This window comes from Ahaetulla prasina, chromosome 1 (assembly GCF_028640845.1).
Source record: "Ahaetulla prasina isolate Xishuangbanna chromosome 1, ASM2864084v1, whole genome shotgun sequence".
In the NCBI taxonomy this organism is placed as follows: Eukaryota; Metazoa; Chordata; class Lepidosauria; order Squamata; family Colubridae; genus Ahaetulla; species Ahaetulla prasina.
Genome location: NC_080539.1, coordinates 233,700,458 through 233,724,954, shown reverse-complemented (window position 1 = coordinate 233,724,954; position 24,497 = coordinate 233,700,458). Strand labels below are relative to the sequence as shown.

Sequence of the window (24,497 nt, the reverse complement as noted above, 5' to 3'; positions counted from 1 at the left end):
GTTAATCGGTGATGGCAAACCTTTTGGGCTTGGCATGGCAAAAATTTGGAAAATGCCTAACTTGACTCTGCTGAAATGCCCCACCCTCCCCAAACAAAAGAGAAACAATTCTTTATTTCTTCCCCCCCCACATATCTAGGCCACCTTGATGGATGGCAGTGGCACAGCACTGAGGCTGAGCGTATAGCCTGACTCTCAGCTTCAGCCTAGCACTAACATTGGGACTCAAAAATAGCATTTTGAGCAGTTCCTGAAGGAGTACAATCCTTAGGGAACAGTGTGATTATTCCTTATGGCCCAGCACTCCTCAGGATCTGCCACACCACTTACTTTCGTGTGGGGCTCCCTTTCTGTTGACAGGCCCCTGCGGCCTATCCAATGCTGCTCCAGGTCACACAAGGCGTTCCTTCTTGAACCAGCTTTGGAGAATGTTCTTCTTCAGCCTCTGCTACCTCCCAAAACCGCATGAAAGCACATGCCATTTGTATGTGATTTTTCAGAGGCTCTGGAGGTCACACAAGAGCAAATGCCATTCTTTTATGGCCTCAGCAGCATTTGAAAATCACATGAGACTGGGGTATGCTTTTGTCAATACTTGTTGTTAAATGTTGATTGTGCCATCCAAAATTTTGTAGCTTGTCACCCTTGATCACCCTTGACCTAAATGCAACAAAAATTCAGGATTGTCTAGAGTAGCCTGTTAAAATTACAAAACTAAATGGCAAAACAAGATTTATTTTCATAATGGGCAACCCTAGCCTTAATTTTACGAAATGCCAAACAGATAGCTGAACTGTGAGGGTGAAATGTACGGTGGAAAAAACACCAAAGACTTGTTGAAGTCTGCTAGTATCTACAAGTTTAAAACCAAAAGATATATGACAATGTATTTCTCCACTGCCAATTTAAAGTATTACCCACCTGTCCTTGACTCTTCAGAAAACTGTATCAGCAAAAGTGTACTGATAATCCATATTTTCCATTTACTTCTACAGTAGTCCTTGCTTAATGACTCTAATGAGGACTAGAATTTCCAATCCTAAGCAAAGCAATCAGTAGCTGAAACATCATGTGACTGTACTGATTAGCAATGGCGGTTCCAGTAGGGCTTGTGGTCATTAGGCAAAAACCATGCCATCCTTAGATGGGAAACTCACACCTCTTTTGCCGCCTCTGTCTCACTGCCTCTTCCCGGCGGGGGTCCAGCATGCTCCCTTTGAAAGATGGGGCGCCACTGCACTACTGCACTCACTTCCACTTCAGCTGTCTTACTCACATATCTGGGCCCCATCTCTTCCCTTTTGGCTGCCCTGCTCTCCACCCCCCTCCCACATCCAGGTGCCCCCTTGCGTCTTCTTCCTTCTGCTGCTGAGAAGTGCACAGCCCAGGCAGCTACTGACCTTTCATAAGGCCTCTGTGAGGTGTCACAAACGCATCACAAAGGCCTCATGAAGCATTATGGAGGCCTTGCAGAGGTCTCACAAGACATTGTGGTCATGAGGTGTTGCAAAGGGCCAGCAGCTGCCTTGACTGGGTGCGCTTCAGCAGCAGCAGAAAATAGAAGACAGTGATGGTCAGTTGGGGGTAGCAGGGGTAGGCGACAGTAGAATGCAGGGTGGCCAAAAATGGAAAGGGGGGGGGGGAAGATAGGTGGACAGAGTTGAAGTACACATTGCAACCATAAATGTGGGTTGCCAGGTTGTCTTTTTCCCCAAGCATGATCCTCACAGATTTCTCTTTAGTGAGATTGATTAAGATGACAGGAGTAGTGGGACAAAATTTCTAACAAGTGAATTATTTCCCAACAGCCCTTTGGGAACTGAGCAGGATATAAATAGCAGAAACAAAGTTTAGAGCCACTATCTCTTAGGGTACAATAGGGTGGAGATGTCTTAAATCTTTTTCTCACGAGCTTATGATGCACCAGCAAGGGGACAGTATTCTGCACTTATTATGATAATTTGTAGTTGGTTGTTTACACAATGGCTGCTTGAATCTTTGTCTCTCCAAGAACCTACTCTTCCCTGGAGCATATTTTCAATGAGAAAGTTTATTTATTTCTTTTCTTGACTTTTCCTGTTTTAGTTATATATTGCAATGTTAACATAGCTGTTTAGGGTGCATTTGCGTCTTCATGATTGCTGTTCTGATTATTTGTATTAGGACCTTTTAATGTTTTAGTTATTTTTATTTTATCAGTTGATTAGAGAAGTAAGATTAACCAGAAACTGAAGGGAACAATTATGTGCAGTTGTTGTTTACAGTTAAACGCACACCAAAAAGCAAAGATTACTTGACACTGCTATTTACTCTGAAAGAAGATACTGTTCTTTATACCTAGAAATTGGAGTATCTCTCCTCTAACTCTGTCACAATTAACCTAGTCCTGTTTTCTTTTAAGATGCATTTGCTATCTTTGGTTAAGAAACACTATAAATAAATTCATTTTCTTCTCTTTTTTTTTTAACCTAAATTGCTACCTACTTGCTCTTGTGATATGTCCCAGTTCTAGGTCAAATATCCTACATTAATATATCTTTATTTTATATCAGAATCACAACATTAATTTAAATTTAAGCTTACTTTTACAAATCTTAGTTGCAAGCCTAAAAACAGTGCCTTCTTGTTTTCAATATAACTCTGCTGGATATAGAAATACAAATCATATTAAAGGAAGTAACAACGAGTAAAAAGGAGGTCAAAGTAAGGAGAGAAAGAAAAAAAAATCACCTTGGTTATTTTGTTCTCCAGCCCGCCCTCGACATCGCTGCAAACTTATGCATTTTTAAAAGACTGCAGGCATTCAAATGACTGTCACTCATGCAAATAATCACTTACTTACACTGTATGAATTTGGTTTGGATAAAGCAAATTACCATTTGAAAATAACTTGAAAAACACTCTGGGCAAAAAGCCTGCTTTTATGAATCTAAGTTTGGCCCTGATATTTCTTAACCTTTTTCTCTCCATTTCCATTCAACTTGCTTTTGCTAGAGTAACACAGACTAAATTAATAAACTGCATTCAATTGCCATAGGTGCATTCAACATTTATTTAACAGAAGATCTTATTAGAAAAATAAATAGCGGCAACTGTAACTAAAAACTGAAATTAAAATGCATAACTTTATGCATGGATTGCTCTGTTAGTGTTTATTACAAGCAGTAAATAGTTTGTGTGTGTTTTATATAATATATAAAATAAATATATACAATAAATCAGAAGGTATGCCACAATTAATTTTCAAATTTAATGAATGAAAGCTTGTGTAAAATATACACTTAAGAAATTGAATTTGTTTTTTGAAACACAATAGTCCGAATATTGTGCAATGCCTATTTTAAAAAAAATACCACACTGGCATGTATTCAACCAGGCCAATCTCTATGTATTTTCTTTTTATATATTCTGCATATATAAGTGTCAACAATTTTCTAGTGTAGCTGCTAAAAAACCCATATCTTTTTGTATAGTTGTCAAAATTATATAAGAATATGTAGCAAATTATCTCACCATACTTCCAACAGTTATTCCCAAACTAGTAACTGGTACATTAAAAGATGATTAATACTAAGTATTAGTATTAAAAATACTAAGTATTAGTATTAAAAAATATTTGCAGATCCCTCGCATCCTGGACATAAACTGTTTCAACTCCTACCCTCAAAACGACGCTATAGAGCACTGCACACCAGAACAACTAGACACAAGAACAGTTTTTTCCCGAAGACCATCACTCTGCTAAACAAATAATTCTCTCAACACTGTCAGACTATTTACTGAATCTGCACTACTATTAATCGTTTCATAGTTCCCATCACCAATCTCTTTCCACTTATGACTGTATGACTATAACTTGTTGCTGGCAATCCTTATGATTTATATTGATATATTGATCATCAATTGTGTTGTAAATGTTGTACCTTGATGAACGTATCTTTTCTTTTATGTACACTGAGAGCATATGCACCAAGACAAATTCCTTGTGTGTCCAATCACACTTGGCCAATAAAATTCTATTCTATTCTATTCTAAGTAAGATTATTGGACCAACAAACTCAACATTTGTTTATGCATTCTTCCATTAAAATGGATGTCCTATTATTCAAATAAATTGTCTGGACAGTTTACTATAAGAGTAGAAAGCATATATAAAAGAAACAGCACATAAAAAGATTTTAAAAGAAAATATATAAAAGCAGTATGGAAATTATACACCATCCGGAATATTGCAAATGACTAATATTTTAAAGCCTATAATAATAATAAAATATTGCTGCAAGTATCAGAGAAGACATAAAAGTAATTGGCAGGGGAAGATGTTGGCATATTGATAAAAGATGGGTTTTTCCTTCTCCAGGGATCCCCTACTGTTTCACAGGATGGGGTGTATGGAAAAATATGACCTCAAAATACAGATAGATATGTGTGGGAGGCGTGAAGTAATCCTTAGGGTTGTGCAGTTCTCCCTTCCACTAGCATTCCACAAAGGAATTGTTCAATGTCACTAGATAATGTATTAATTAAATCATTTCACATTGGTAAGACTGTGTCTTGTATCTCCTGATTCTGGAAAAGTCTTTCTCCTGATCTTCTGTTGGAGGTGATTTTTCAATCCTTTTTATACTTTGGGTCTGAAAATTATGTCTGGTAGGCCTCCAACTCTCACCTTGTCTTCTCCCAATCATACATGGAGACAGAAAAGATTCACTAGAATACTGGTACTTTTTAAAACTATTTTCTAGCAGACTACCAGATTCTGCAACAGCTTTATTCCCTATGCCATCCGTCTGGTAAACTCGCAGGATTTGTTTTCATTTCGGCTGGCAACATGCCAGACCAGGCCTTTGGACACCAGAATGGAGTATCGGATCCGCCCCTCAGAAGCTCCATTTCGGCCAACAACATGCAGGGCGAATGTTGCAGAGCCTTGGCGGTTGTTCATAAGGGCGAACAACTGCTGTGGTGCTGCAAGATTTGTAGTTTCGGGACTTGTTCATAAATGCTAGGGGGCGCTTATTGTGTAACTTTGAACTTTTGCTAAGGGAACGCTCATAATTTGGGGATTACCTGTATTGCTTCTCTGTGTCATATATGTAGGTATATGCATATGTATGTATGTAGTCATGTTTATGTAATGTATACTGGAGATAGTGACCCTCTGAGAGCTGTATGATACAGTTTTACAGAGGAATTATTGAGTCTGCCATTTGCACCTCTATAACAGTCTGATTTGGTTCTGCAGCCCAACAAGACAGACACAGACTTCAGAAGATAATTAGAACTACAGAAAAAACAATTTCTACCAACCTGCCTTCCATTGAGGACCTGTATACTGCACGAGTCAAAAAGAGGGCTGTGAAAATATTTACAGACCCCTTGCATCCTGGACATAAACTGTTTCAACTCCTACTCTCAAAACGATGCTATAGTGCACTGCACACCAAAACAACTAGACACAAAAACAGTTTTTTCCTGAATGCCATCACTCTGCTAAACAAATAATTCCCTCAACACTGTCAAACTATTTACTAAATCTGCACTACTATTAATCTTCTCATCGTTCCCATCACCCATCTCCTTCCACTTATGACTGTAATTTATTTGCTTGTATCCTTACGATTTACCATATTTTTTGGAGTATAAGACGCACCGGAGTATAAGACGCACCTTAGTTTTTGGGGAGGAAAATAAGAAAAAAGCTGACTGGCAGGTAGACTGGCCTCCCAGAATACCCCCAATTAGCTGTTCTCAGTGATGAATTTTAGCAACAGGTTCCTTGGTTGTGAGCTCTGTGCCTTGCTTTTTTTTTTTTTCCTGCCTTTGAAAGCCTCCAAAACAGAACTTCAGAAAAAAAGCCTCTGAAGCTGTTTGGGAGCTTCTTTTCTGAAACTCTGTTTGGGGCTTTTTCCTGAAATTTCGTTTGGGGCTTTTTTTCTGAAGCTCCGTTTCTGATGCTTTTTTCAGCCTCTGAAACCTCCGTTTCAGAAGTTGGGCGGGGCTATATTCAGAGTATAAGACGCACCCAGATTCTCACCCTCTTTTTGGGGGGAAAACGGTACATCTTATACTCCGAAAAATACTGTATATTGATATTGATTGTTTCCTGATTGCTTATTTGTACCCTATGACTATCATTAAGTGTTATACCTCATGATTCTTGATGAATGTATCTTTTCTTTTATGTACACTGAGAGCATAAGCACCAAGACAAATTCCTTGTGTGTCCAATCACACATGGTCAATAAAAAATTCTATTCTATTTTATTTTATATTGGAGGTATAGGTACATTCAAAGTGACAATAAAGTTAGTCTAAGTCTAATAAAACAGGATATTAGGCAGCATAGAACAATCATTAGCTATTGGAGATCTGAGAAAGCAACAATCTAACCAAATCTATTGGGACATGCGTCCTATGGCCAGCACTCATTCATTCACATTCATTCATTCATTCATTCATTCATTCATTCTCCCTCTCTCCTTCTCCCTCCCCTCTCTCTTTCTCTCCCTCTCTCTCACACACACAACAACAACACTGGCAAAGTAGGAATCCATCCATCTAAACATACCAATGACACTACTCTCTTCTGAGAAATCAATGTTATGAAAAGGACCCAAATATCTCAAAAGTAAGCAAAAAAATACATGAACATATGCAGTAATTGGAAAGAAATATGACCAATCTTAATTTACATAGACACCATTCACTGTAACTTTCAATACTTTTTGATTTCTGTAACCTAGCTTTGCTTCCATAAACTGTTCACCTCTCTTTTTGAGAATACTACCAACTGTATTCAATCAATTGTCTAATTTGTTTCTTCCTTAATTTACTCTTCTTTCATATATTCCTTCTATATTTATTCTCTCTATATATGACCAATCTACCTCATCACATTTTTATAGTCAACCAATGAATCAACTTTCATTGCCACCCATTTATTCCTGGCCTTATTTCCTCTTCTCTGCACAGTTCTTAAATAATCCTTTCCAAATCCATTCTGTTCCCTTTATAGTTCTCCTTTTATATTCCACTTTCAGCTCCATATAACTAAGTAAACAAAAGCAGCTTTTATAAGCAACCAGTTTTGCTTGTTTTGATATTCATTCTCACAACAGATCATCTAATACTCATTACTTTTCTATCAGCATTTTACTTTACATCTTTTGTAAATATATTGATACATTATTTTAAACCCATTCTCATTGATATATATATATATATATATATCTCCTATTTAACATCCAATATTCAAATTCCCAGCTAACAACATGACATCATTTGTGCTAAAAATACATATACATTCATGTGTCTAATCAACATATCTCAATATCATCATAAGCTTTCCTTAAACATTTGGCTATACATACATTAAATAATGAAGGGTCATTATATAACCTTCTTTTAGTCTCTCATCAATGTAAACATTCAGTAAGCATTCCATTTATATCCATGCATGCTTTACTTTCTCCATTTATCATTCATACAGTATTCAGCAAACAACATTCTTCACACAAACTTTCCATAAATTAAGCCTATTCACTTACCATATGCTTTCTCTAAATCAACAAATACATAAAAACATGTCTTTTATATATATTTTTTCACAGAGAACTTGTACTTAAAATAATTGCTACCAACCTGCCTTCCATTGAGGACCTGTATACTGCACGAATCAAGAAGAGGGCCGTGAAAATATTTACAGATCCCTCACATCCTGGACATAAACTGTTTCAACTCCTACCCTCAAAACGACGCTATAGGGCACTGCACACCAGAACAACTAGACACAAGAACAGTTTTTTCCCGAAGGCCATCACTCTGCTAAACAAATAATTCCTTCAACACTGTCAAACTATTTACTAAATCTGCACTACTATTAATCTTCTCATCATTCCCATCACCAATCTCCTTCCACTTATGACTGTATGACTGTAACTTTGTTGCTGGCAATCCTTATGGTTTATATTGATATATTGACCATCAATTGTGTTGTAAATGTTGTACTTTGATGAACGTATCTTTTCTTTTATGCACACTGAGAGCATATGCACCAAGACAAATTCCTTGTGTGTCCAATCACACTTGGCCAATAAAAATTCTATTCTATTCTATTCTATTCTATTCTATTCTATTCTATTCTATTCTATTCTATTCTATTCTATTCTATTCTATTTTCGCTCTAATTTCTTTCCTTTTCCTCCATCTCTATGATTGCTTGCTTACAAATTGCCCTGCCTTAATACTTTCTGTACGTTCTGAGTTTCTTAGTTCTGTCTTAAAAAATAGTTTGGCATGAAATATATTTCTTTGGTTACCATGATCGTGATAATGGTGAAATGAAACGTAATACCTGACCCCAGTTAGAGAAGGTGGTAGAAAGGTACTACTAACCTGCTCACATCTGGGAACTTTATTGGAAAGTAAAGGACTTGGCATTTTGGCCTAATTAGCTTTTCCAGATGTTTAGGCCTGTGATCAGGCATCAATTTCATAAATTTCCCAATCGATGTTAGAAATGACTCCATATTGTAGGCGGAGTTGAATGCCACAATGTCAGCAACCAAGCTAATAAAAGAGGGAGAAAATAATCAACAATTAATAATACATAGAACTTAATTGGTTTGGTGTAAAGCAGAGGTGGGTTTCAGCAGGTTCTGACCAGTTCTGGAAAACTGGTAGCGGAAATTTTCAGTAGTTGAGAGATCTGGTAGTAAAAATTCTGACTGGCCCCACCCCATCTATTCTCTGCCTCCCGAGTCCCAGCTGATCGGGAAGAAATGGAGATTTTACAGTATCCTTCCCCTGGAGTGGGGAGGGAATGGAGATTTTACAGTATCCTTCCTCTGCTACGTCCACCAAGCCACACCCACAGAACCAATAGTAAAAAAATTTGAAATCCACCGCTGGTGTAAAGCTGCTCTTTCACTAGGAATAAGGTTTGGGCCCATTCCCTAAGGACTGTCATAATACAAAGTCTGGTTTCCCACTGCTGTGAGACTGGGAAACCAGGATTGCTTAGAGATATCAGATTTTTTCCTTCCTCCAAATGATTCTGCTGTATACCCAGGTGATGTGTGATCCCCACATTAATCATCTGACAGCTTCATATTTCAGCTTCATTTTGTCCAAGTTTTTTATGGTAAAATGCAAATATTATACCATGAAAGCTTTCATTAATTCTTGCATGGACGGATTAACAAAAAAACACAAATGTGTTTTTCCCCTTCTGTGCAAGATTCTCTGGTTAGTCCATACCTAATATCTTCAGAATATCACATATATTTCTTTTCTATATGGAGTTCACTATATGAACTTGTGGCTTCAAAGGAGGGACAGGATTGCAATTTAAAGATTCTCAAGTTCAACTTTCTTAAGAAATTTAGTACAGTGTGAATTTACAGTAATCATAAATATCTCCAAGCTGAACAAAAAGGATTACCACATTTTTCGGACTATAAGACACACCTCCCCAACCTCAGAAAAGTAGGTGGAAATGTCTGTGCGTCTTATAGAGTGAATACGGGGCCTGTTTTTGGGCTCCCGAATCCTCTGTGGATACCGTTTTTGCTCTCCCCGGTGTCCAGAAGCACTCTGCAGGCCAAAAACGGCCCATTTTTGGTCTGCAGAGTGTTTCTGGATGCCGGGGAAGGCAAAAACGGGACCTGCAGAGGCCCCCGAAGGCCAAAATGTTGACCTTATATTTATGAATTATAAATACACACATTATACACACATGAATGTAATCCTGTAATTCAAATTAGGGAGAAAGTACGCCAATTTAGTGGCATAAAAATGGCTCACAAAAACTAATATGCTTTCTATAAGGGACAAAAGATAACTGCTCTGGTATTTCTGCCCTGTCTTGATATATAGAATACTGATTATAATTTATATAACAGAGAAAAAATACACCAATAAACTTGAAGTGTTCTCATGCAAATTGTACTGCAAAAAATTGTATTGCAATACACAGTTTATATATTTACTTCTTTAATATCTATGGATCTTTACATGAATTACTAACAAATTTCTGATGGAGGAGATGGTTATCTCTAGTTCTGTACTTCAGCCATTCTTTTCTCCACTTATATATTTCTTCCACACCGCCAGCTTTTAATATATTGGCTTTTAAAATAAAAAATTAGAACGGCTGGATAATTTAATGGTAACAGCATAGTAAGACCCCCTAAAGCTTCACTCGTTTACCTCAAATATAAGAGTGATGTGAACTAAGACAATCACACTGGTCTGGACATTGCCCAGATTAACAGACCAAATGCTGGGGAACCAAACTGACAATAAGTGGACTATTGGTACTAATTATACATGGACAAGACAAGAGATCCCAGAGTTGATGGAATGCTAGAACAACAGTAGACCTAATGAGAGCAGGTATATGAAAAGTATGAGGGAATTATGGAGGCCAATAGAAGGAAATATTTACAGCTCAGGGTTGAACTATGGGTGGTAGGTCATATAAAATTTTTCAACTTTCAATTTCCAAACTTTAGGGGTACTCAAAAATTGTGCCTTGGAGATTGTAAAGGTATTTTGGTTTCTTTAATATAATTTAGATGTGCTTGGTAAGTAACTACATAAGTATAACTTTTTAGCATTTTGTTTGTTTCATGTGGGGTCCTTGGTACTCTCTGAGTTTTGTTGCAGATGTTTCATTAACAAACTAAGTAACATCATCTGCAATAGAAGGGAGGGGAGATTGCTTTCTGTCTGTAACAGTGGTTTCCCTATCAGTGTTGGTGGGAATGTTGTTTTCCTTTTGGCAGTTCCTTGATTAGTTTGTTGCTTACAATAAGCACAAAAAGCCAAAAAAAGTAACTTATAACCAGTTACTTTTGATCCTCACACACGATCAAGATTCAGGTACTTTGCATCCCATGGGCATTTATGACCATCACAGTCCTGCAATCCTACGACCTGAAATCACACAATTACTATTTGCACGCTTCACAGACAGTTTCTGACAAACAGTCAATTGAGAAGCTGGCAGTAAAACTGCAAGCTGTAGTCACATGTTGTCTTACTTAACAACCTGCAGTAACCACAGTCTTAAGACTTACAATGTTGTAAGTCTGTCGTGGACTTCAAATGCCTTGCTTGACAACTGCACTGGAGATGCTGGTCCCAGTTTACATTTTTAAGTGAGGACTACCTATATTTCCTGAATCGAGTTAAGCATGATTTTACATCAGCTGCTATTTATTTTTAGACACAATTTTTAGGCAAAGTAAATATATCTATCTCAAAACTGAAATGTTTTATTTTTTTAAAAAAAAAGGAACGGACACTGCAAAAAAAAATCAGCTATATGGGATTATTGCTCATCTTTCAGTTGAATTACAAGGCAAAGATACAGATGCTATACAGTACTATCTAGCCTTAAAATGTCCAATCTACATTTACAATAACTCTCTTAATAAAAATAGGTGAAACAGACCAAGAGGGTTGTTTCTGTGGGAAAAATAGGAGGAAGAAGGCATGTTGGATATGTTTGCTGCCTTGAGTTGTTTGTGAATATAATAATAAAAGCAGGATATGAATGAATGAATGAGAGTGAATGAATGAATGAATGAAGAATGAATTTTATATTCAAGCAAATTTGGCTTTCCAATTTTAATTTAGGTATCCAAAACTTTACTTGATTATAAAGTTTTCCAGTGAAGATGTTATTATTTTATTTCATTAACTTATATTCAAAAAATATGTTTGTTTCAAAGTAACAATATAAAGGATCACAGACTTTTTTTTTTTTTTTTTTTTATTCAAAAAGTTTTTATTAGTCAAAAAAGGTTTATGCAAATACATATCAGGTATGGTAAATTTTCAGTTTTCTTATCTAAAATAAGAATTTTACTCAAATTTTTTAACACATACAACAGCCATATGGCAAGCAGGTGATACGAAGTAGCTAAATTTACAAATTTTAAAAACGTAATAAAGAAGAGTCAAGAATAAACAGAATATCGTACAAAAGAGAATAAGGAAAACCAACACAATCCCAAATATCTTTATCACTTCCTAGTTTTTGATCTCAGAACTCTGGGTACAGCCTGACCCAACTCCAGGGCATAACAGCGGCAGCCGCTCCGCCCATGATCTATAACCTCCCTTCTTCAATTCCTGGGTCATCTGATTCCAGGAGGCTTTGTGTTCCTCCACATAGGCCGTAGCCTCCATAATTGTACTGATTTTTTCGTAATGCCCTCCCGGAAAATCATCAATCCCTCTGGCATCAGCCATCTGAAGCCCACTCCCTTCTGGTACAATTTGCTTGACAAAAAATAATATTTCTTTCTTTTTTCACGTACCTGTCTGGGAATCTGCCTCAGAATGGCTATCTCCCTGCCCCTGTAAATCAGTGCCCCCCTCCCATGTTTTCTAAAATTTCATCTCTCGTCTCTCTTCTCACAAATTTGACATGAACCTCTCTGGGAACTGCATGCGTGCGTGCATATTGAATTAACTCTATAAACTCGATCCACATCCCAATTCATGAAATCAACACCTCTCCCAAGAAATTCTCCCAACAATTTAGTCACAACATCTCTCAAGTCTTCTTGGTCCACTTCTTCCAAATTTTGAAACCTAAGGAAATAAGACATTTTATCCATCTGTGGTCAAGCACAGCATTGCCTGTCGTCTCCTCTCTTTTCTGCACTGCCGCATCTCACCCTCAAACCTTCCACTTTCTGCTTGTTTTCTGCTGAAACTTGTTGAGTATCCTTTAAATCCTTTTGGATAGTCACAATTTCTGCTCTTATTTCATCAATTTCTTGTCCATATTAGATAACTTTTCCAAAATTCTCTCCATCTCTCCAGCAGTTGGTCTCTGACCTTTTGCCATTAAGGAAAAAAAATACAAAATCCTCAGGCAGGCACAGTATCCTTGTAATTTCCTCCGGATCCACCAGGGGCACTCACAGGAGCAACGAGTCCAGAGTACAGTTAGTCAACCAGGAAGCCGAAGGAAGTGATGTCATCAAAATTCTCATAGTGAAGGCGGAAGCTGGGCGCCACCACTGTTCCCCAGAAGGAGGGGCCTCAAACCTTCCCTCCTAAATTTCTCCATCACCTCTTCTCTCCAGAGCTCCACAAAACCGGTAATCTTCTTATTTTAAGTTCTCCTCTCTCCAGAATAACTCGTGCTCCTTCCAACGCAGGGGAGAAAACCCCCGCACTCGGGCACTCCACTCACGTTTACCGATATTCCTTCCTTCTCCTCCTCAATTCTTCTCCGTTCCTGCTCACCACCAGGCTGCTGCAGTTATAAATCCAATGCCCGGTGTCACGGGCACAGCGGCAAGCGGCGACCAAAATAATGGCCGCGGCCTGTGGCCTCCGAACCCCGCCAAGCCTAGGACGCGCCAGCATCGGTCCCCACAGTCCTGTATGTCGGCTGGGAGACCCCTGGCGAGCCGTCCGTGCGGCAGGTGTCCTTTTCGGAACACCTGGCCCCTGAGGGCCTCGGCGGCGGCCGGATTCGGGCGCTGGAGGCAGGAGAAGCCTTCCAGACGTCCGTTGCCGCTGGACACCGGAAGTCGTCTCAGGATCACAGACTTTTAAACATCTGGGTGTTTTGTCATTGCACAAATTGTGAATACACAATGAAATAAATGTAAGGATTTATCTGGTAGGTTTACTACCCTCTCTCCCTAAATATTGCTGCTGGAGGGTATTATATTTTTTGCTTGCTTCCTTATAACACTCCTATTTTAATTTCAGTTGTATGCAATAAAAGCTATTGTTAAGCCAGTATTGATTAACTGCCTCTTGGTTAAGTACTTTTAAAGCAAAAACATCTTGTCTGTATCACAAGGAAATTGATAATACTGAAAATTAGTGCAATTTTTTATGGTAGAACATGATTCTCACAATAAAATCTAGGTATGCTTCTCTCTCTACTATCTGATTATAGAAAGTAGATTCCCCTGATATTTTCATACTACATTGGTCCATTCCTCTTTATCTCTGTAATCCCGTGAAAAAGACTAGGATTCTATAAATGTTGAATGAATGAAAGTGACTTAAAAGATAGAATAATTAACCACAAGGGGATACAAGATGTACCTACCATGAAAGAATCTGGTTATATCCATATTGGAAGTCCCTTTCCTGACATTTCTGGACAGGATATGTCAATTGGTTCTCATGGAAGTAAAGGATCTTTTTCAATTTGCCAAGGTCAGGCCGAAGGGCAACCAGTTCAGTCAGGTTAAGCACCGAGCTTGCAAAGAGGATCCTAAGAAACAAGGAAAGCAGTGTTGACTGTCTACAAGCCTGTTCAAAAGTGTCACCCTTCACCCTTTCCCTCCCACCCATCTCCCCACAAGAAAAACATAACCTCTATAGGGACACATCAGTGGCTAAGCCTTAATACCATGTAGCAGCATTCTAGGTTTTGATCTCTTAAAAAACAGCTAAGGATTCGAGTAGAAAAGCACTGAATCTCATTGGTTTTCTCAGCTCGGTTACAGAGAGATGCAAAATGAAAAAAATAATAATAATGAAAGTAAAAGAGCTGGATGGGTTTTATTGAAAAACTCAAGAAAAGCTATGTCTGAAGGACAAACAGAACAAAGATAAGGCTGACTGGGGAATACTTTGCTTGCAGTTTCATTACACTTCACTTTTTTATGCAACCAACTACTAAAATTCAATATACAAGCAAGCGTAGCACATGTTCCTGTTATGACATAAAACCTTTTGATTTATGCAATAACTACTGTGGTTTTTATTTTTATTTTTATTTTTTTGTGTTCAGATTTCCTTCCTCCTTTTTTTTATTAAATATCCTGCACAGCTCCCATCTATTATTATGAGATTATAAATAATGGGAAAGACAGTTCATAACCTTTTAAGAGATTCGCAGGGCTGCAAATACCACTAGTAAGGTTAAACTGACTGCTTGCAACAGAGTTTGAAATACGTTCAGATATGTAACATGTTATTTACTAATAGTTGGTTAATGCAACTCTCTCCCAATAAATTCAAGGAATGAATATAATTTTGTTTCTTTTGAACAAAATCAGAGTTGGGCCTGAGCATAAGTGGAGGCAAGCTTTAAAAACACAGCATCTAATTCACTTTCCAATGAAAATTTGAACCCAAAAGATTCTTTTCCTGGTTACTTTTTAAAAACTAGATTTGTCTAGCTTTCTTTCCTTTGACATGGTTAGGCACAAATTTAAATTACATTAACCTTGGTTTCTGGAAAAAGAGTCATACTCTACTTTCTTGTCCAATCTGTGTTTCTCATTTAGAAGAGAGATGGATGATGGTTTTGTATCAGTGGTGGGTTTCAAAAATTTTTACTACTGGTTCTGTGGGTGTGGCTTGGTGGGCATGGCATGACTTGGTGGGCATGGCTTGGTGGGCATGGCATGGAAAGGATGCTGTAAACTCTCAATTCCCTTCCCATACCAGGGAAGGATACTGCAAAATCCCCATTTCTTCCCGATGGGGGCAGGGCCAGTCAGAATTTTTACTACCGGTTCTCCGAACTACTCAAAATGTCCACCGCCGGTTCTCCAGAACTGGTCAGAACCTGCTGAAACCCACCTCTGGTTTGTATGATGAAGAAATCTAACAATGAAATTCCATCTCCTAATAAACTAAATCAAGGATGGAAAACTGCAATCCAATAATCCCTCTTTTGCAGCTGACTGAGCCCCAAGCGAATAGGCTCAATATTTTGGGTTTGAATTTTGTTTTGTATTGGTTTTTAGCTTTAAAGGGAAATTTAATTAGCTTCTGCAAAATCTCTAGACCACACTGCAACCTCTGGAAACCAAAAACTCAGATGCAAAATTCCACTGCCCCCCAAAACATAAGAAATGGATTCGGGCAGACCAGTGCTAATGATGCTGTTTCAACCACTAGGAAAAATAAAGGTCACAATGATTTCTTGATCAGTAAATAGAGTTTAGACTCTAAAAATGAATCTTTATCATAGTGCCCTCCACTTATGAAGAAAAGAACAGCAAGGTAATTTTATCCTCTCACCCAGTCTACATGGGAGATAAAGAGACATGGTGATGTCGAGGAAACCTTAGAAACATGGTAATTTCTGCTGCTGTTAGAACATCAGTTAAAATGAATAGCTTGTCTCAGCATAAGAACTCTAACAATTGTGTACATATGTATACATATGCACTGATACAGAAATATAACTAAAGCCAAGAGAAAGCCCAGTTAGACAATCTTTCACAAACATGACATACTGCAATCACTGCATAAGCTGGATTAATACTTATTACTATGCTACTAGAGAATTAAGCTGTTTTTGGACTACCAAAGAGCTTTAAATTGCAACTTTTGTCTCTGTAAAGGAAACCTATATTTAAATTGTCTGTTAAAGTTAAATTAAAACAGGCACATCATTAACATGTTATCTTACAAAATAAGAGCACAGTTAAACTGCCATTTACATTATTCTTTATCCAACCTGATCAATGCTGCAAAATATTAATAATGTGGTGCAGTTCCATACACCATTACATTAGCAACACAAACACACACACACACACACACACACACACATTTATTAAATGTTCATCTGTTCCAAATAATAAAGCCAAAATGATGCCCTCTTCTTCACAATGACGTAGTCGGCCACACAGCGCAACCCTAATTTGTCTGTAATTGAAACAGAGTGGTCCAAACTTATATGCAAATGAATGAACTGCTTCAGACTTTTATATTCATTAGGCACATATGTAATATATTAGATACCCATAACCTATATACGGATTCATCTGTCTTTGGTCGGGCAGAGATGTCATCTTTAAAACAGATGGATATTTATGTGAACTGATTTCCCATTTTGCCAATAGGCCAGTAAAGAATGATGAGATATTTATTTTTATTTATTTATTTATTTTATTTGATTTTTATACCGCCCTTCTCCCGAAGGACTCAGGGCGGTGTACAGGCATAATAAAAAACCGGCAATACAATATACAGATTTAAAATACGATTTAAAAAACTTATTTAAATTAGCCCAATGATTAAAATTTACCATACTAAAACCCCGTTTAAAATTAATAAATTTAAGATTAAAATCCCGATTTAAGCCAGCCCCGCGCGGATAAAAAGGTGAGTCTTAAGTTCGCGACGAAATGTCCGAAGGTCAGGTATTTGGCGTAAACCCGGGGGAAGCTCGTTCCAGAGTGTGGGAGCCCCCACAGAGAAGGCCCTTCCCCTGGGGGCCGCCAGCCGACATTGTTTGGCGGACGGCACCCTGAGAAGTCCCTCTCTGTGGGAGCGTACGGGTCGGTGGGAGGCGTATGGTAACATGTATTTTGATTACTGCTCCTCTCCCTCCGATTCTGTGGAGTGCCTTTGGTTGCCTATTTCCCACAATGATTTGGCTTGCTGGCATTAAGGAATTTGCTTAAAAAAAACACCTTTATTTTGGCCACCAGAATGAATGATAGCAATTAACTGAGATTCAATACAAACGGGTAGTTTTTCCTAGCTAAGTGTTACTAAACCTAATTTGGCAAGGCCTACAAGGTCCCATTTAATGTTTGTGAAATCCCTCTACACCAGGGTTGTCAAACTCACGGCCTGTAGGCCAGATGCATCATGCGCTGGCCACACCCACGCCCAATTTAGCAAAGAGGAAAAAAGTCAGGATTCATCATGTGATGACACCATGACAACACGTGTTTGACACCCCTGCTCTACATCATCCTTACTAATGGAGACATTAGCTGTTCATAGTTTATGTAGTTATGAAGGTTATAGTCCTATTAGGAGAGAAATAGCCTTGCTTACTACTACAGTTACCTCTTCTTGCTTTTGGCTGCATTTTAGCCCTTATACCTCTCTGTTTGCCAATTTCTAGCCTGGTGCCTTAACTACTATTGGCTCCTAAGTTCCATCTTTTGTTTGTTGAGATACGTAGCTATGTGTATTTGTGTGTATACTTCTGTGTTTGTATGCTTGTGCTTGAGTATATAATACACACACACACACACACATTCACACACACATTGACATATATATGGTGTGATATGCATAATATATCTCACAGCTAGTACTGTATTATTTGTGTATGACATATAAATGAAAATTCACCTTTCTATTAAAGTAATTATATATTAATGTTCAATCAATGAGTTTTTGTACTGCATGAATGTATGTATGAATGTAAAAACTACAAGAAAAAAGCCTTTTCATTTATGATTCAATAATAAATGCCTTTAAAAATTCAAAAATATGTGGTCATAAATGGTAATATATCAAAATCCACAATAAAGTAAATAAATAAATAAGGAATAATTTATTCTTGACATGGTATGTATAAATGCCGAAAAGGTTTAGAAGATATAAACTAGTTTAGAAATTCCATTTTTATATGGAAAGTCATTTGAAATGTTTACAGAAATAATTAAGTCTTACCATTGTAATGTTCTTTATTTTTCAGAACAAGCCACAAGGGTTGTCATCCTTTTCATCTTAATTAGTCCATGTGTTTGTTATATTTGTTATGTACTTCCATAAACATTTACAAACATTAATTGTTATGAAAAAATATTTTTCCTCTCAATGTAATTACTATATGTACATAGTAATATATAACTAGTAAATATCTAGGACTGCAAATCATTCATTTATTTTAGAATGTGAACTGTGTTCTTTTCTATCCAAAAAGCAATTTAATACATATTTGATTATATGAAAATGCCTGAATGCTTATTTTGCCAATTTTCTTTATATAAAGAGCCAAAATACATTCAACCATTTTCAATGGACTGGTAACGTTTGGTCCTCTGAGCCCTAGAGAAATAGGGGCTACAAAGACCAAAACAAATGTTCTGCACCGAAAAAGAAACTTCTCTTCCAAATTAGGCTTTTTCTTTTATTGTGATGCACACATACTAATACATATACATTAGGTCATTATTCAGGTAGTGCATCCCACTATTGGACAACACAACAAGACTAAGAAGCTCCAATCACCTTTCTCTCATCATCAGTATTTTTCTTCCCAAGGGCTGATAGATGAGCCACAGTGTAACTTTCTCTTTTTGTTCCATTATTTCAGGAAAATAATGATTTCAATGTGGTAGAGTAGAGTAGGCTAGACTAGACTAGACTAGACTAGACTAGACTAGACTAGACTAGACTAGACTAGACTAGACTAGACTAGACTAGACTAGACTAGAGTACTTTACTTAGCCAAGTGTGATTAGAAACATAAGGAATTTGTCTCTACTGGAGAAGCACTCAATGTACATGCAAAACAACAGAATCATCATCATCACCATCCCAATAAGAGAGGGGAGTAAAGAAGATAAGGATAAATGATAATACTACAGCCATACTACATACATAAATATACATAAACATTAGATGGTACTGTGAGAATAAAGTGTGCAGCACATTGATGGTGCAGGGGGAAAAAAAACTGTCCTTGCGTCTAGTTGTTTTGGCATTCAATACCCTGTAGCGCCATCCCGACGGGAGGAATTGAAACAGTTTAGGTGCACAGTGTAAGGGGTCTATAGACTAATATATACTGGTCTGCTTCCATCTCTGAAATAAAAGGAAAGGATAGGTAGGAAACTGCTATTTGCATCCAGAGACATAAGTTGTTCTAACACTGAAAGAAGTGCACATATATTAAAGTATGTACAGTACATAATTAAAGAAATGCAAACATATTAAAGTAGAATAACAGAATTGGAAGGGACCCTGAAGTTCTTCTAGTCCAACCCCCTGCTCAGGCAGGAAACCCTATACCATTTCAGACAAATGGTAGTCCAATCTCTTCTTAAAAACTTCACAACTTCTGGAGGCAAGTTGTTCCACTGTTTAATTGTTCTAACTGTCAGGAAATTTTTCCCTAATTCTAGGTGGTTTCTTTCTTTGATTAATTTCTATCCACTGCTTCTTGCCCTGCCCTCAGATAGCGATCAGCTGCCCTGATCCGAAGACATTAATGCTTGTCAAGAAGTTCACAGACACCATGTGTGAACAAGCCAGTTTCCTCTCAAAACTGATCTGATGACCTTTATGAAGATTTAGCCTCCATGAGGGCAGTGTGACTGATCGCAGCAAGGAAACTCCATGCAAAGTTGCTCACACGAGCTGCATTTTGATAATGTGGTGCTTAGGATCACATACAGAAATGTTTCCTGCAGTATACCCTGTGTTATAGCCTGTAATTCATAAGTGAACTAAGTATGTCTTTGCAACACTTGTATAAGACACTCCAAATTCAGGTGAAACCCTTACAGCAGGGATGTCAAATTCAAGGCCCGCAGGCCAGATTTGGCTCACGGGGTGCTTGGATCTGGCCCACGGAGCTACCCTGGAAACAGTGAATGACCAGCCCGTGGTGCCTCTGGCAGCGAAACCAGAACTCAGGAGGGCTGCATGCAGCTCTCCTGAGCTCCGTTTTCGGCTACAATGATCTCCTGCAACCCTCTGCCAGTGAAAACGAAGCTCAGAAGGACCGTCCCGAGCTCCATTTTCACTGGCAGAGCACTTGGGCTGCCACAGGCACTCCCGGCACTTTGAGCTGGCCATGCCCCCACAGCCCCCCCCCCCGAGGTCAAACACAACTTTGATGCGGCCCTCAATGAAATTGAGTTTGACACCTCTACCCTGCAGAATATGATGCTCCATTTTATTGAACTGAACCCCAGCCAAGTATCCTTCAGTCACTGCATTTCATTCTTCCACCACCCTTGTGGTGTCAACCTGACACTTTTCGCTTAAGTAGAAAAACGTCACGGAGCTGCAACACAAAATGTTTTCAAAGTTATCATCCAATCCTGATTTCATTCAAGACAGCCCACCAAGCCTTCTAACACTTTTATCAACAGAAATAAACCAAAAATATATTTTTAAAAAATCCACCAAGATTGCTCTCAAGTTGAGACTGACTAGAGCATTTGTCAGTGGACAGTTTGAAGGGAAAGTCTGTTTGCTGACAGCTGTCTCCCGGATTAAGAGCTACAATTTAGGGAAGGGCTTTGCTACTAATAGAAATAAAGATCTCTTCTTCCTCCCCAGCCCTCCTTTAGCAGTCTTCAAAGACCCAAATAAATCAAAGATCCCTTTTATGCATGTACAATTTGCATGTGGAACAGGAACAACAAAAGACTGCCTGAATACATGCAGCATGCTAAAGTCCAAAAATGGTTTGTATGGATCTGGTACCGTGTGCATTGAATATAAACACTGTGGTTTGTAAGCCATCCTCATAGCATAACCTTTGTACAAACCAAGCCAACTGTGGTTTATTCCAATAAACCATGCCTAAACAATCCCTAGATTAATAAAATATATGAATCCATCTCCCACATTTCCTTGATTATCTTTATTCTTGTCATGATATAAACAATGATTATATTGTATGTACCTAGAAGTATAGCAGAATATAAAGTTAACCCGCAGCTTTCATATTTCTGTAACCTTGTAAGAATGTAGTGATTAAAGATCTCTGCCTACCATCCCTATAGAAACTGTGATATTGTGCAAAGAACTGAAAAGTGATAAACCTATTATCATTCCACAGAGTGTTCAGGCAGAATAACTGCCTTAAAATAAATTCTGAGGTTGCATGCAAATAAGATTACAATATTCAATTCAACTGGCATAAAATTGATAAAATCATTATACTCATTAGGAGTGCAGAGTAGCAACTCGGATCTGGTGCTAAATCTATATAGTATAGGCTTGATACTGCTTTCCAAGAACTACTCCAATGTGCTAATTGGATAAGTGTTTTTATATTATTCTGTAGCGCTCTAAAGTATAGAAAGAATTGTGAGATAGACTTCTTAGGTTTGAACAAATAGTATTGAAAAGCTGCTTTTATTTTTAAGCAACTTAAGCAAAGCTACCTGGATTTTTTCCTAAATTTAGACTCAATTAATTACTGACAGATACAGATTATTTTATATCTGATGATTTCTAATGAGCTACTCTATAACTCTTTATTTCCATTGCACTGGATACATCAAATGAGAACAGTGGTATTATTATATGGACAAAAATATGAAATCACATCTGCTAGTTCTTTAGCTGGTGTTGGCCTTGATACACATTAAGTTATCCCCAAGAATGTAGGATGTTTAATGTTTTGGCATACAGGTAATCCTTGACTTATTACCGTAATTGGAATTGGAACTTCTGTCACTAACCATTACAAATCTTAAATGAGTCATTGTGTGACCATGCCCAATTTTTGTTACTTTTTTTACCACTGTTGCAGATTCTGCTTCCCACACTGACTTTCTTCTCTGGAGCAGAATAGGAATGTCACAAATGGTAATTACATGATCCCAGGATACTGCAACCATCATAGAAATGCACACTAATAACTAAGCACCCAAATTTCAGTCATTTGATCTCAGGTGCACATAGATCACTTTTTCCAGCACTGTCATAGCTTTGAATAGTTGCTAAACAAATGGTCATAAATAGGTCTACCTATAGTATATTTGGGGATCTAAGCAGTGTGGTCTTTTATAATTGACAAATGAAATCATTTGAAGATTTCTCAATTCTTGACCATTGTACAAACAACTTGTTCTTGAATAATCAGGATAATTTTTTTCAGTTTTAAGCTATGTTATTTTTTGATGGTCTTAAAGTATTGTCCCATGATATAAGCTGTTCCAAGTAAAGCTGTCTTCTGCAATTCACTGATGGTGAATTTGCAAAGCTGATGGATGTTCAAGTGGTCCTCCAACTGTTTTGGGATTCTGCTCAAGGTGCTTATTACTAGTACTTTTGCTTTCTTTTGCCACAATCATTCTATTTCTATTTGCAGGTCTTTGTATTTTGCTATCTTCTCCAGTTCTTTCTTGTCTATTCAACTGTCTCCAGGTACTGTCATGTGCATTATCCAGACTTTTTTGTCTTTCTTATCAACAACTGTTAAATCTGTCTTTGTTATTAATACTGTGGCTGCTAGGAGAAATCAGAAATCACCAACCAATGCAAATGTATTAGCTCATCTATGGTACTCTGTCAGAAAAGCAGTATCTAGAACAGATTCAGAGACAAAAGTTCCATGAATACACTTCATATATGCAAAATAAAAGACTGAATCTGTGCCCCTTTATTTGACCATAAGCCTTGACTGAGAAGAGTAAGCTTTACTTCCAACCAATAATTGTACTTTGTACAGGTACTTTCATCCTTTATAAGATCAAATCAGGTCTTTTTTTTTTATCAAACTAAGCTGAACCACACACAAATCCAAAAAGTATCTCAATATTTCAAAACTGCTGGACTACATTTTATATGCTTTTATTTTTGGCTGGGAATTTGGGAAGTCTCTGTACCCAAAGGTTGGACTAGGTGGTTGTGCTTCTTATTACTTTTTTCTTAAAATAAAATATAGTTCAATATATTTGAAATCTTCATTGCGATAAACCAAATTCAAGCTGGCATGCCTCTCTAAATGACTAATGACAAAACCAGTATAACTGGTTTTGTTCTGTATAATTGTACAGAAACAAGGTACATTTGACAGTGGGGAGTTTGCGGGGGGTGAGTAGATGTGTGTGTGTAGAGAACAGGATTCTCTCAAAAAAGCTCAGTCAGTTCTTGAAAATCTAAGACTGAGCAGCTGGCAACTCTGTCACCATGAAGTCTCCATATGGAAGACCGAGATGTGTCAAACTATCCAAAACGTTTTTGGATGGTGCAGAGAGAAACAATAAATAATTCAGTATCTTCAACACTTTCAACAGCAGGTAGTAGATATGCTACCTGCTTCTATTATGTGCCAAAATATCACATGTGAGAGAATGCTTGTTTCTTCAAACTGTTGCCATGCGGATACATTGCTTGAGGAAGTTCTAATTCTGTAGGCGAATGATGCCTATCACAGGTTTAGCAATATTAGGCAACACAAAATTTGTGAACAGAAAAATGGTGACAATTAATCACACTCCAACAATATTATAATACACACACACACACACACACACACACACATATTACTGTTACAAATATGAACTTGTAACTGGTGTCATTAAAATTGGTACTAGATAACACACACACAAACATGTACAAAGTCTTGGGCTATTCAAAGACATAGTTCTCTTCCTAAACAATGAGATGCTATACAACTTTTGTCATAATTGTGTTGATTCCTACATTAAATAGTAGTTAAAATAACATTTTGTTATTCTTTACATTATGCTAAGAACTCTTTTTAATGTACAAATTATATTGCTTTCAAACTTTCTCCTCTCCTTTATAAATGCAACATACAATTTCCAGCTTAGTGAAATCAGCTGGTTAATAAAAAGTTTTAACAATAAACTAAAAAGAGTGAGGTTACCAAAAATATATAAATATATTATTCTAAGCAAAACTGTGTAATCACCATTTTATTTCAATTAGCATCTTCATAGATTATACATAATGTATTTGATACCTTACAGTTTATAAGTGAGGATAAAGCAAAATATATCTTTTGCATTCAGTACTATACACAT

At 37.4% G+C, this 24,497-nt stretch overlaps 1 protein-coding gene across 9 annotated transcripts in view; it reads right to left on the bottom strand.

The window, feature by feature from the left end:
• The window catches only part of GTDC1 (glycosyltransferase like domain containing 1), a 283,243-nt gene that overhangs the window by 125,682 nt on the left and 133,064 nt on the right, over positions 1–24,497 (bottom strand). For 7 of the 9 annotated variants that reach the window (XM_058193541.1, XM_058193532.1, XM_058193524.1 and 4 more), the window contains 2 exons: positions 14,096–14,263; positions 8,398–8,571 (listed from right to left, as the gene is read on the bottom strand). In XM_058193541.1, coding sequence (XP_058049524.1) covers positions 8,398–8,571; positions 14,096–14,263 — 342 coding nt within the window. The remainder of the gene's footprint in view (positions 1–8,397; positions 8,572–14,095; positions 14,264–24,497) is intronic. The other 2 variants (XM_058193575.1, XM_058193566.1) reach the window with 2 other exon arrangements.